Source organism: Hemitrygon akajei, unplaced genomic scaffold (assembly GCF_048418815.1).
Source record: "Hemitrygon akajei unplaced genomic scaffold, sHemAka1.3 Scf000136, whole genome shotgun sequence".
In the NCBI taxonomy this organism is placed as follows: Eukaryota; Metazoa; Chordata; class Chondrichthyes; order Myliobatiformes; family Dasyatidae; genus Hemitrygon; species Hemitrygon akajei.
Genome location: NW_027332022.1, coordinates 1,263,832 through 1,278,711, shown reverse-complemented (window position 1 = coordinate 1,278,711; position 14,880 = coordinate 1,263,832). Strand labels below are relative to the sequence as shown.

Genomic DNA, 14,880 nt, shown 5'->3' with positions numbered 1-14,880 from the left:
ACGGAAACAGGCCATCTCGGCCCTTCTAGTCCGTGCCGAACGCTTACACCCACCGAGTCCCACTGGCCCGCACTCAGCCCATAACCCTCCATTCCTTTCCTGTCCATATACCTACCCAATTTTACTTTAAATGACAATACCGAACCTGCATCTACCACTTCTACCTGAAGCTCATTCCACACAGCTACCACTCTCTGAGTAAAGAAATTCCCCATCGTGTTACCCTTAAACATTTGCCCCCTAATTCTCAAATTATGTCCTCTTGTTTGAAACTCCCCAACTCTCAATGGAAAAAGCCTATCCACGTCATCTCGATCTATCCCCCTCATAATTTTAAATACCTCTATTAAGTCCCCCCTCAACCTTCTACGCTCCAAAGAATAAAAACCTAACTTGTTCAGCCTTTCCCTGTAAGTTATGTGCTGAAACCCAGGTAACATTCTAGTAAATCTTCTCTGTACTCTGTCTATTATGTTGATACCTTTCCTAACATTCAGTGACCAGAACTGTACACAATACTCCAAATTCGGCCTTACCAATGCCTTGTACAATTTTAACATTACATCCCAACTCCTATACTCAATGTTCTGATTTATAAAGACCAGCATTCCAAAAGCTTTCTTCACCACCCTATCCACATGAGATTCCGCCTTCAGGGAACTATGCACCATTATTCCTAGATCACTCTGTTCTACTGCATTCTTCAATGCCCTACCATTTACAATGTATGTGCTATTTGGATTATTCCTACCAAAATGTAGCACCCCACACTTATCAGCATTAAACTCCATCTGCCATCTTTCAGCCCACACTTCTAACTGGCCTAAATCCCTCTGCAAGCTTTGAAAACCTACTTCATTATCCACAACGCCACCTACCTTAGTATCATCTGCATACTTACTAATCCAATGTACCACCCCATCATCCAGATCATTAATGTATATGACAAACAACATTGGACCCTATACAGATCCCTGAGGCACACCACTTGTCACCGGCCTCCAACCTGACAAACAGTTATTCACCACTACTCTCTGGTATCTCCCATCTAGCCACTGTTGAATCCATTTTACTACTTCAATATTAATACACAACGATTGAACCTTCCTAACTAACCTTCCGTGCGGAACCTTGTCAAAGGCCTTACTGAAGTCCATATAGAGAGCATCCACTGCTTGACCCTCGTAAACTTTCCACATAACCTCTTCAGAATATTCAATAAGATTTGTCAAACATGACCTTCCACGTACAAATCCATGCTGACTATTCCTAATCAGACCATGTCTATCCAGATAATTATATATACCATCTCTAAGAATACTTTCCATTAATTTACCTATCACTGACGTCAAACTGACAGGCCTATAATTGCTAGGTTTACTCTCAGAACCCTTTTTTAAGAAAATGGAGCCACATGAGCAATACGCCAATCCTCCGGCACCATCCCCGTTTCTAATGACATTTGAAATATTTCTGTCCGAGCCCCTGCTATTTCTACAGTAACTTCCTTCAAGGTCCAAGGGAATATCCTGTCAGGATCCGGAGATTTATCCACTTTTATATTCCTAAAAAGTGCCAGTACTTCCTCCTCTTTAATTGTCATAGTTTCCATTACTTGCCGCTACTGCTCTCATATCACACTAATAAATACAGCAGGTGAGAGATAAAAAGTTGAGGCCGACCCTGTAGTTCCCAGTGCTCCCCACCTTAACAGCTGAAACCAGATCTGCGAGAGACAGGTCAGAAATAAAAGTCTCCATTGCCAGGTAGGACGCCAAGAACATGAAGATTAATTTTGGTCACTATTCCCAGCAGTTCTGTGACAATACACAAACTACACTCACCTCATTTTCTTCTCTACTGAAATGTCCCTCCTTTGTCAACATCCAACCGAGTCTTTCAACCTTTTCTTCAATTGCTTGTTTGAGTCTGTCTCTATAGAACTTTGTCAGTTGGTACAGTCGATATCCCTCCCCCTCTGCTAAGAGGTCAGGGATTGTCAACTCTGGCTCTGTGAATATAAAAAGGAAAATGTAGGCTTGAACTCAAATTATTTTTCGTTTCCACCGCTCTCACCAAACTCAACAAAAAAACATGACTTGAACCTGCCTACAGACACTAAAACCGATATATTCCCAATCTCCAACTGGCCTTAAAACCTACCAAACAATATTCGAGGCATTACGTTCATAGAAGGACCAGATTTGATGCACACCAGTCCATCCCTCAACCGACCCACTCACCTATTTCAATTTTGGATCGGCAATAAATGCTGGGCCTGTCAGTAATATTCGCTTCCCAGAGATACACTCTCCATCCTGGCAAATACATTTCCCTTAATTCACATCCTGGAAATATTCTCTTATCTGGACAACTGCCTTTCCGCCAATGCACATCCCGTAAATCCTCAGAGCAGGTAGTACACTTCCTGTAGTGGGGTAATGGGTACCCCACTACACCACACGTACCACACCTACACATTCCCCCTCTCTCTGACCAACCTTCCAACAAGGAATCGCATTTACCCTTCTCCCTGCCACATTCTGCAAACACATCACCCTCATATTTCACTCACCGGCTCCGTGTTGGGGACTTGACAATTCCGTGTTCAATGAGCTTCCGGGCTGACAGGCAGTCGCCTCACTTGTGCTGGTTCCAGGGTCCTGCTCAGTGTCTCTGACGTCACTGTCTCTGGGCTGACAGGCAGTCGCCTCACTTGTGCTGGTTCCAGGGTCCTGATCAGTGTCTCTGATGTCACTGACTCTGGGCTGACAGGCAGTCGCCTCACTTGTGCTGGTTCCAGGGTCCGGATTGGTGTCTCTGGGCTGCATTTGCTCCACTTCCGCTGCGGCCGTACTGCATTCTGGGACATCGCTCTCAATCTGACCCTGCTTCGGTACCTTGCTTCCTGTGTCCCGATCAGCTTTCCCCGATGATCCGCCTTGTAAACACCTCTTCAGTACTTTCCCTACTCGTTTCAATGCCCTACCTGAAATAAGTGATGAATTGCAGTTCATAAGAGTATGATTTAGATCTGAACAAAACTAATTCAAACTGCAATGGAGCCGTGACTCTGGCTGGCCAGATTTGGAGTGGGACTGTGCTGGTTACTGTGAACCGTACATCCTGCTTGGTGACCATACCGATAAGCCGGTGACTGGACACATTCACTCCCAGTAAAATAACAGGATAGACACAGTAATGCCAATCACTTAAATCCCAGCAGTTGAATGATGACCACGGGATCTTAATGCAACGGTGTCCGGTGATACTGGGAAATTAAATAAAGATATGACGTCAAACTTACCGGCCTGTAATTTCTCGGATTACTTTTAGATCCTTTTTTAAACAATGGAACAACGTGAGCTATCCTTCAATCCACCAGCACCTCACCCGTAGATACAGACAGTTTAAATTTATCTGCCAGGGCCCCTGCAATATCAACACTAGTCTCGTTCAAAATCCGATGGAACACTCTATCAGGTCGTGGGGATTTATCTTCTCTGATTTCCCTCAAGATAGCAAGCACCTCCTCCTCTTCAATCTGTATAGGTTCCATGACCTCACTACTTGTTTGCCTTATTTCCGTTCACTCAATGCCAGTTTCCTTAGTAAATAGAGATGTAAAAACCATTTTTAAGATCTCCCCTATTTCTTTTGGTTCCATGCATAGCCGACCACTCCGATCTATAAGAGGACCTGTTTTATTCCTTACTATGCTTTTGCTCTTTATATACCTGTAGAAGCTGTTTGGATTATCCTTCACCTTAACTGCCAACGCAACATCTTGTCTTCTTTTAGCCCTGCTGATTTCTTTCTTAAGTATTTTTGTGCACTTTTTATACTCCTCAAGCACCTTATTTGCTCCTTGTTGCCTATACCTGTCATATATCTCTCTCTTCTTCTTTTTCACAGTTCCAATATCGCTCGAGAACCAAGGTTCCTTATTCTTATTCACTTTGCCTTTAATCCTGACAGGAACATACAAACTCTGCACTCTCAAAATTTCTCCTTTGAAGGCCTCCCACCTACCAGTCACACCCTTGCAGAGAACAACCTGTCCCAATCCAAGCTTTTAGATCCTTTCTCATTTCTTCAAATTTGGCCTTTTTCCAGTTTAGAACCTCAACCCGAGGACCTGATCGATCTTTATTCATCATCAAGTTGAAACTAATGGTATTATGATCACTGGAGCCAAAGTGTTCCCCTACACACACTTCCGTCACCTGCCCAAACTCATTTCCTAATGGGAGATCTAATATTGCATCCTCCCTGGTTGGTACATCTATATATTGATTTAGAAAACTTTCCCGAACACATTTTACAAACTCTAACTCACCTAGACCTTTAACAGCATGGGAGTTGCAATCAATGTGTGGAAAATTAAAATCCCCTACAATCACAACTTTTTGTCTCCCTGCAGTTGGCTGTTATCTCTCCGCAGATTTGCTCCTCCTATTCTCGCTGAATGTTGGGTGGTCTATAATACAACCCCATTAATGTGGTCATTCCTTTCCTGTTTCTCAGCTCCACCCATATGGCTTCGGTAGACAAGCCCTCTAATCTGTCCTGCCTGAACACTGGTGTAACATTTTCCCTGTCTAGCAATGCTACCTCGCCACCCTTCATTCCTCTGCCCCTAACACGTTTGAAATATTGGAACTCTGGAACATTAAGCTGCCAGTCTTGCCCCTCCTGTAGCCAAGTTTCACTAATGGCTATAATGTAATTCCACGTGTCAATCCAGGCCCTCAGCTCGTCAGCGTTCGCCACAATACTCCTTGCATTGAACTAGACACACCTCATAAGATTATTACCACCATCAAAGACACTTACTGACTTTGCAGAAACTTTTAACATTATTTATTTTCACCCCCGCTCCACTATCTGCTCTGGAGCTCTGGTTCTATAGAACGGACTAGATTAAGCTGGAATGAATTTAGTGGAGAATGACCAGTATGTCACTGGACTAGGATGTTGGGTTTTCTGTTGTGTGGTTCGTCTGGAACTGTTTGCCCTGGATAATTGGAGCTTGAACATCTTACACACGTACATAAAAATAATCAGGGGCGTAGATAGTGTAGATGGTCATAGTCTTTTTCCCGGGGTAGAGGAGTCTAAGACTTGAGGGAAGAAATTTAAAATGGACCGAAGGGGCATTCGTTCACGTGGCGGGTGATGGGTATAAATTACATGCAGCCAGAGGAGGCAGTAAACACAAATAAATTTAAAGAGAGAGGATGTGGGCAGGGAAAAGGATAGAAGAAGTCTATAAGGGAAATTTGGGAAAAGCTGTGGGAAAATGGAGCAAGCACAAAAGACATTTGGATCAGCATTAATTAGCTGGGCCGAAGGACCTGTGTCCCGGCTGTAATCTCTGTTTTATTACCCCCGGAATCAGAGTTGAGCACCATCACAATGTCTGCTGGGGACTGAGACATTTGGTCATTGGCTATACCGGGTTTTCCATCAGAGATCCTGGGAATTTTAAATCCAGGTATCAGATCACCTTATTAGGGAAATATTGAGAGCTCACATTCACCATTTGTACACAGCCCAGCCATGGATTCGGGTATTAAAACACTGAAGCAAACCGCATATTTATCCAGAATGAGATGTCATCTGATCCTCAGCCATTCACAACTCCGGCAATGTTCTCGGCTCGGCTACAGAAAACAGATTTCGGAAACTCCGCTCATCTCCTTTCCGCAGCAGCCCAGAAAACCAGGAGGGAGTTGATAGCTGCCCTTCCAAAACCAGAAATGCTCGTTTATCACACAATCTCTGAATTCATACCTCTGTCCATTCTGATTGTGACAGTATTGTTGATTGTCGTCGTCTTGTTCACACTTTGGTCCCGGTGAAGAAATGCTCCACCTGCCGGTGATACCCTGAATTACAAACAAGCAGAATGTGAGTCAGACAGAGTACGATTACAGTACTTTGCAAATAACAGTATCGCCATCCCCTGTATCAGAGCATCCGTTGGCTTAGGGACAAAACATTCCCTGTTAATATCAACAGTCAATCTCCTTAAAATAGACTCTATAAACAATAAACTCTTTTGGACATTACTTAAAATAGTGATCTGGTGGGGGTGGAAACAAGAATATAACAGGGTTATGTTGTATAGGTGATTGTTAACTACTACTCTCTGGACAGCTCCCCAATTGCAAAGTGGTTTAAAAAGGATAAAGGATCCTGGGCTGCATAAATAGAAGCACAGGCACAGAGAGAATAGAGGTAGGTACTTTGAAAAAGGCTGGTTCCTCCCACAACTATCACAAAGATAAAGGCTCTCAAGACAGGGCAGAAAGGAGACAGAAAACAATTTTGACGATGAGAAACTTGACACATCCAGACAGCTTACATTTGCTCTGCTCAGAACAGATACGATAATAAAGTAAGCTGGTTAAGATGATTTAAATCTAGAAAATAGATTGGGGAAATATTAAATGGTAGAATTGTAAAGACTTGGGGAGATTGGATGAGGTTGATTTGTAAGAGACCTGAAAATTTAAAAACAAACGAGTTTAGAGTCTGTAATATAATTCCAGATACTCCAGTGAAGGCAGATTCAGTAGTAATTTCCTGTGATGGGCCCATTTCCCTCCTGGCCTCTTCATTCAATCTACGCTTCCCAACTGCTTCTGGGATTATACAATTGTGCCTGCCTCATCCACTTCCTCTGGCAATTCCCTCCACATAATCACCAGCCTCTACACGAAACCATTGCTTCTCGAGTTGGTTTTTCAATCGATTTACCACTCCTCTGCCCATTTAGATCCCCTATAAGCTACGAGAATCTTCACCGTGAACACCATCCACTAATTTTGTGCCATCTGCGAACTTACTGGTCAAGCCTTGTACATTCACATACAAATGTTTGTAGGATAGTAACTGTTCTGGAACCTGGTGTTGCGTGTCCTGAGGCTCCTGTACCTTCTAGCTGATGGCAGCAGCGAGGGAAGTGCATTGCTGGGCGGTGAGGATCTTTGATGATGGATGCTGTTGTTCTACGGCAACATTTCATGTAGATAAACTCAATATTTGGCAGACCTTTACCCGTGACATACTGGACCAAATCCAGTACCTTTTGAAGTATTTTCTGCTCAAAAGCATTGGTGTTCCCCGACCAGTCCGTAATGCAGCCAATCAGCAGACTTTACACCACACATCTGCAGAGCTTTGCCAACGTTTTTGATGACATTCCGAATCTCTACATACTCCTGAGGAAGTAGAGGCACTGTCGTACTGTCTTCGCAATTATATTTATATGATGGGTCTGGGACAGGACCGCGGAGAGTGAGACCCAAGAATTTAAAGTTACTGACCCCCTCCAACTCTGATTCTCCAATGATTACTGGCTCAAGGACCTCGGGCTTCCCTCTCCTGAATTCTACAATCAGTTTCTTGGTCTTATTGATATTGAGGTTGTTGTTATTACTCCACTCAGCCAGGTTTTCAGTCTCCCTCCTGTATGATTATTCACCACCCCTTTTGATAGAGCGCACAACAGAGGCGTCATCAGCAAACTTATATATGGTGGTAGAGCTGTACTTAGCCACACAGTCACAGGTGTAAAGCGAGTAGAACAGGGGGCTAAGTACACATCCCTGTGGTATTCCTGTGCTGATGGAGATTGTGGAGGAGATGTTTTTGACAATCTGTACTGAGTGGGGTCGACAAGTGAGGAAATCCAGGATCCAATTGCACAAGGATGTATTGAGGTCAGGTGTTGGAGTTTGCTGAATAGTTTTGAGGGGATGGTGGTTTTAAAGGTACTCTGATAATTTTTACTTTGAACTTCCTCAGCGTCCCGTATGAGGCAAATGACATCGAGCTGCAGCTCCATTTCCTTAACGCATTCTCTTTTGACGAGGTCACTTGTCTCTTTCACTGAGGGACAGTGATCAGACAATTAAAAAAAACAAAACATGCAGCACTCCTTCCTGGGCTGTTGCTGAACAGTGGCTCACCAAAGATAACCGAAAAAGCAAACAACAAAGCTCTACACCATGTACTGTGAGTTTCATTATGAGCAAGAGTAACGCGGCAACATTCTATAATAATGAAATTGAAGTTGTATTGGCTCCTTTTACCCTGCATCACGCTGCATTAAATTCAACCTGTGCTGGTGATGCTCCCCCAGTTCGCTGCTCCAGGGGCGAGGGTCCTCTCCCAATCCCGACCCCGCAGACAATCCCAACACAGAATGGAAAGGAAACTGCCGCCCATCCAGGAACAGTGAGCATGCGCAAAGTGATTGTTGCGCCATCAGTGCAGGGGGTGCCGGGGCTGAAATGAAACCTGCAGATACTGCAGATCTGCGGTAAAATGAGAGGGGGACACAGGATCCTGTGACTGGTGGAGGGTCTCCCGTGACAATAAACCGGATCCTCATTTTAATTGTGTGGAAATATCAGATAGACTGGAAATTCGGCAGAGAGGTTTAATTGAAGTGTACACATTTTTTAGTCGCTCAGAAAAATAGAAAAGACTAAATTCTCACACAAATGGGTAATATACCCGGAAACACTGGCTGCATTTCGACAGGTTGGAAGAGTGGAATGGAGTCAGGAGAAACATATTCCTCACCTGCAACGGAAGGTCGTGACAGATGTAGATCTCACTGCCTAGTCCAAACGGGCGAAGGATGGGTGTGTTCCCAGCATCACCGCCTTATCCCCACCCCTCCCGAGGAGCAGAATAACAGGGGCTGAGCGTTAGCTCATCCCATGCGGTTTGGTATGAAGGTCCCACAACCCGGACTGACCCCGGCAGGTTCCGTCCAGGAAGCGGGGCGAAGGCCGCCAGTTCGATTGAGATAACGGGTCTCACTGCCCAGCATTAGATCTCCTCACTCGGGACTGGTCTCAATGCTCACCGATGGGAACTTTATGTCTTCGCCCCGCAGTCAGTGATCCATCCCCCGGCTCCCCGCCCGGGGGACTTTTCCCGACCCTGAAGCCTATTCAACAAAGAACGGAAATGAAAACACCGCCCTTCTGGGAATGCGAGCATGCGCAATGTGATCAATACGTCATCAGAGGGGAGGACTTTCCAGGGTGATCTGCTTTGGGATGGAGTGGCTGCAGTCGGTGCAGAGTCTTGTTGTTTAGGATTTTCATAAACAACAGATTTATTGATGTTAGCTGGAATTGCCAACAGGGAAAACACAGATTGCATCAGGTAACAGAACACCTCCCGTACACAGTCTTGTCTCCTGGGAAACTAAACACTTCCACAATGTCGACCTTAGGTATCCCTTCCTCTAAAAGAGACTGAATCATTCAGATCGCTGATCACTGAGAGCAATTATGGTTTGTTGGTCATTAAAGTTCGCCCTGGGTGGTTTGGATGGAGTTGATGTGGAGTTCGGTGTGTCACAGTGAAAGAACCGGACAGCCAAACGCTCTGATCTAGTGACCTCCAGCCACGGATGGTGCCGCAGTGAACCACCTGCAAAGCGCAGGCGCAGTGCCGACTCCAGCTGACGCCGGCGGGATTCCTGTACGAGCGGCGGTGAGGAAGGGGCTGATCTCGGGTTTGTGTAAATAGAGGGTGGGTTGCAGTGGGAAATGTCCGGTTTCGAGTTCTTCCCAACAGCCAGATGCTCCGGGCTCTCCAGTCTTTCAGTCCCGGTTTTGCGTCTCAGCCGGGATTGTGGGATCAGTTAGATGCGGGTCCCCTTGCTGGGAGGGTGGACGTGCGTGAAGGGTTCTGTCTATGTGTGCGGATGTGGGCTGAATGCTGGGAAGGATTTGGAGCGATTGGCACAGTAGAGGGAGGGTGGGATATAGAGCGTTATCGGACGCAGTTATTGGACGTGGAGGACGGACATGGGGCAAATTAAGTGGTAAACTAGGGAGGATCTGATCCATTGGATCTGACAGGATACATCAGGAAGCAACAATTTTCTCTTCATATTAATTAATTACTGTCTAATCTTGCTGTTAACATTGTGTTTGTTACAGAGTCCCAGAACCTACAAAGTCTCAGTCTACAAATCTCTGGTGAGACCGCACTTAGAGTATTGTGTTCAATTCTGGTCACCTCATTATAGGAAGGTTGTGGAATCTATGGAGAGGGTGCAGAGGAGACTTACCAGGATGTTGCCTGGATTGGAGAACATGTCATATGAAGCAACGTTAGCAGAGCTGGGATTTTTCTCTTTGGAGCGTAGAAGAATGAGAGGGGACTTGATAGAGGTCTACAAGATTATGAGAGGCATAGATAGGGTGGATAGTCAGTACTTGTTTCCCAGGGTACCAAGAACAAATACCAGAGGGCATAGGTACAAAATTAAGGGAGGGAAGTTAAGGGGGGACATCAGGCGTAAGTTCTTTACACAGAGGGTTGCGAGTGCCTGGAATGACTTGCCAGGGATGGTGGTGGAGGCTAAAACATTCGGGGTAATTAAGATCCTCTTGGACAGGCACATGGATGAAAGAAAAATGGAGAGTTATGGGGTAGTGTGGGTTTAGTACTTTTTTTAATGATTATATGGGTCGGCACAACATAGAGGGCTGAAGTGCCTGTACTGTGCCGTACTGTTCTATGGTTCTACCCTAGGCAGCCATCACCGTCATGGGCTGCGAGTACAGATTGGGAATGGAGAGACTGTGTCAGTGACCTCTGCATAAGAGAAGGACATGGGTTCGTACAGCCTCCTGTGAGATATAAATGTTCTCACAGTGGGATCAGAACTGGTGGCATATCTGGAGTTAAGAAAATGGGATATTGCACAACACAATCATCACATGTCCTACCGGCTAACAGGAATAAAATGCTTTTAATATAAAATTGAAAGTAAAGTGCTGGAAACGGTACATCAGATTGGATCTGAGGAAAGAGAAACTGTGGAAGACCCAGTGTCAGAACGGGACTGTCCAAGATGCTGCCCGATCTGCTGAATGCTCTCAGCGTTTTCTCTTTTTACTTGAAATGTTGCGCAACTATTGACTGATTACAGGATGTTTGTGATGGCCTGAACGAAGCTGCGCAACTTTAATGCCCACATTCATTAGTTTTGCCTTCATTTCAACACAGGGGTAATACAGTCGATGCATTCAGTGCTCACAACATCCTCCGCATCCCACTATCAATCTGTTTCCTAACAAAGATTAACACAGTGGACATTTGGTAACATTGAAACTAAAATCAGAATGGCTGTCATTAACCTACCACGTACTGTATTGAATAAATCCTCTGGTAATCCAGGTAACAAACACCGATTTCAGAAATGACTCAGTAAGGCAAAATACTTCACAATGAAGACAGCGACAGAAGAGCGATTGTTGGTATAATCATTGTTGTGATACAGGCTGGACAGATATTGAACAAGACATTTGATATATACCATTGAGTTGGTGGGATACAGGCTGGACAGAGGTTGAACAAGATGGTTGATATATATCATTGAGGTGGTGGGGTACAGGCTGGACAGAGGTTGAAAAAGATGGTTGATATATATCATTGAGTTGGTGGGATACGGGCTGGACAGGTTGAACAAGATGGTTGATATACATCATTGAGCTGGTGGGAAACAGGCTGGACAGAGTTTGAACAAGATGGTTGATATATATGATTGAGGTGGTGGGATACAGGCTGGACAGAGGTTGAACAAGGTGGTTGATATGTATCATTGAGGTGATAGGATACAGACTGGACAGAGGCTGAATGAGGTGATGGGGATGAGGAGATTGAACGAGGTGAGAGAAGGGATCAAGGATAATCATTGATGGTCCTCCAACAATACACAGATACTGAATTAAAAATGCATATTACTGTACAAAGATTCTAGAATGACAGAGATAGAATAGCAGGACCTTCCTCCCTACCAAATGCGCCTCAGTCCATCTCCATTTAATCACACTCAGGATTTCGGTTTGTCCTACAGAAGTGGGTGATCTCACATTTTCCACATTGGGCTCCAGCTGACCTGTTGTTTCCACTCATTTATTTTGCCTGCGTAACCCCGAAACCTTTCGGCAAGAGACACAGAACATAGAACAGTACAACAGGAACAGCCCTTCGGAAAACAATGTTGTGCTCAAACTATTTAATTAATCAAATCGCCAACTGAACTAATCCCTTCTGCCTACACAATTTTCCCTCACATTCATGTGTCTATCTAAACATCTTTTAAAAGTCCCCAATATATCTGCCGCTACCATCACACACGGCAGCACATTCGAGCAACCCACCACTCTGTGTGGAAAAAAAAAACACTTGCCCCTCACATCTCCTTTCAAACTACCCCTCTCACTTTAAATGCATGCATATTGATTTAGACATTTCTTTCCCGGGTAAAGAGTTATTCTCTAACTACTGTATTTATGCATCTCGTAACCTTATGAGCCTCCATCGTCTCACCCCAGTCTGTGCAGCTCTAGAGAAAACAACCGAAGTTTGTCCAGCCTCACGTTACAGCTCATGCCTTCTAATCCAGGCAATATCCTGGTAAACCTCTTCGCGCCCTGTCCAGGGCCATTGACATCCTTCCTCGAATGAGACAACCACAAATGTATGAAATACTTCAGATGTGGCCAAACTCACGGTTCATGAATCTGCAACATAATTTCCTGAATTGTGAATGCTATATCTTGACTAATAAAGGCAAGCATGTCATTTGCCTTCTTAACCACCCTATCAATCTGTGTAGCCACTTTGAGGGAGCGATGAACTTGGGACTCCTTGATCCCTCTGCTCATCGACACAGTTAAGGGTGTTGCATTTAGGTGTACTATCTCTTTATAATTGAGCTACAAATGTGCCAAGATAATCATCACGAATCAAATCTCACTGAGTTTTCTCACGAACTGTGGAATTTATGTCAAGTGCGCATGTATGGGAAGGTACAGGTACAGAGAACCACTGATTTGTGGCAGGATCACAGGCAAATACATTCAGATAACACACGGAACATGAATTATACAATTCTGTATCATTATCAATATAGAAATACAAGTTTTATGTCATAACCATCATACAAATATATATATATAGTGTCAATAGTCATAAATACTGTTTTTGTGTCATTAACAATGTGTATATATACACATTTCTTTCAAGGGCTGACTTGGAAATGTTGATTTGGTCCCTCAGCCAAGTTGTTGACACAGTTTGGGAACAACTGGGCTCCAAGCATCGGTCCCTACAACACTCACTGGGACATCCTGCACGCCCAAGAAGGATGTGGTTATTCTTTTATTTAAACACACAGACAGCATGAACAGGAGCAGGCCATTCAGCCCGTCCAGTCTATCCTGTCATTCAATCAGACCCAACATTGTTCCATCCTTGCCCCCCAACACCACTCTATACCACTTTACCCAGACCATTGGCCCCACTTGCAGATCAACAGTCTACCAGTGATTGACCCGCAAAGTGGTGAATCCCTCTGCTCGACACCACTGTGGGCTCAGACATTTCCACAGACGAGCCCCTCATGTCCCTTCCCCACTGTGAATGGGCTCCTTCCCCCATCCTGCTCCTGGATCCACCACTGAAATAAACATCCTCTCAGACTCTGTCCACCCCCTCTCACACCATCTTTATCCTCACAGTAAAATCCCTCACACTCGCCCTTCTGCCGAGATCCCTCCCCATTGGGCCGGCATCAAGCCGATGAACCGAGTGGTCTCCTCCTACCTCTCAGCAGTACATCAGACTCCGGTTGCAGGAGTCGCTTCACAAACGCCCCAACTTCCCTCGGAGGGAAATGGAAATAAATCAAAAAGCAGGACATTTACCTAAGGTTTGTTCCGCTTTGACGGAGAGTTCAATGCGGGAGCGGGAGATGAAGGCAGCGGAGGTAACGCCCTCTCAGCTGCTCTGCCTCCTCTATTGGGTGTAACCAGTGATAAACATGGCTTCACACCTATGTGAAGAGTGTAACTCCTCTGTTGACTGCGGGGTGGGGTTGGTGGGTCAGGTAATTGTCACCTTAGCCGGTAATGTTCGACCGTCTCAACGCCAGTGTGACGTAAGGAACTGCACACGTGACTTCAGATCCTGGTGAGGGGGAACCCACACGTGATATCAGGCATGTGGGGGCACAGAGTGACGTCAGATCCCGGTGTGGGGATCCCACACGTGACATCAGGCATGTGCCGGGGTTATTAAACTTGAACATAAATTGGACAATGATTGTATCATAAACAGAATACATGATAAATATAGATGTTTTCATTCAGTCAATATCAGACTTGTAAGTGTTGCATTTTGTCCCTAATACAGACAGGGAGCAATCATGCTCCAAGCGTCTGTCCCCACAACACCCACTGGGACAGCCTGCAGGCCCAGGTGGGTCTGTTCACTCCGTTGTTTAAACCCAGACACCTCAAACAAAAGACAGCCACCGGGTCCTTATATTCGGTGTCTACATTCCCCCCAGCGCTAATGCTAAGGAGGCGCTTATGAAATGGTCGAGGCTATTAGCGATCTGCAGAACGCACACCCTGATGGTCTGCTTATTGTCGCCCGTGATTTAAACCACGCGAACCTTAAGTCAGTGCACCCCAAATTCCATCAGTATGTGGACTTTGCAACAAGGGGGGGGGGGGGGGAAACGTGTTGGACCGGGTTTACACAAACATCCCCGACGCGTACCGGACAGAGACCCAACCCCTCCTCGGATACTCAGACCACATCTCTGTTATGCTAATCCCAGCATACAAACCGCTCGTCAGGCGCTCCAGACCAGTTCAGAAGCAGGTGAAAACCTGGCCAGCAGGAGCCATCTCTGCTCTTCAAGACTGCTTTGAGCACACTGACTGGCACATGTTCAGGGAGGCTGCAACCGATGGCGACTCTACCAACTTAGAGGAGTACACAGCATCAGTGACCAGCTACATCAGCAAGTGCATTGATGAT

General features: G+C 45.3%; 1 protein-coding gene across 1 annotated transcript in view; it reads right to left on the bottom strand.

Moving 5' to 3' along the window:
* Positions 1–14,880, bottom strand: part of LOC140723793 (uncharacterized) — a 35,541-nt gene that overhangs the window by 6,382 nt on the left and 14,279 nt on the right. The window contains exons 3-5 of the mRNA XM_073038326.1: positions 5,797–5,891; positions 2,576–2,989; positions 1,845–2,011 (exon numbers count right to left, since the gene is read on the bottom strand). Coding sequence (XP_072894427.1) covers positions 1,845–2,011; positions 2,576–2,989; positions 5,797–5,806 — 591 coding nt within the window. The 5' untranslated portion in view covers positions 5,807–5,891. The remainder of the gene's footprint in view (positions 1–1,844; positions 2,012–2,575; positions 2,990–5,796; positions 5,892–14,880) is intronic.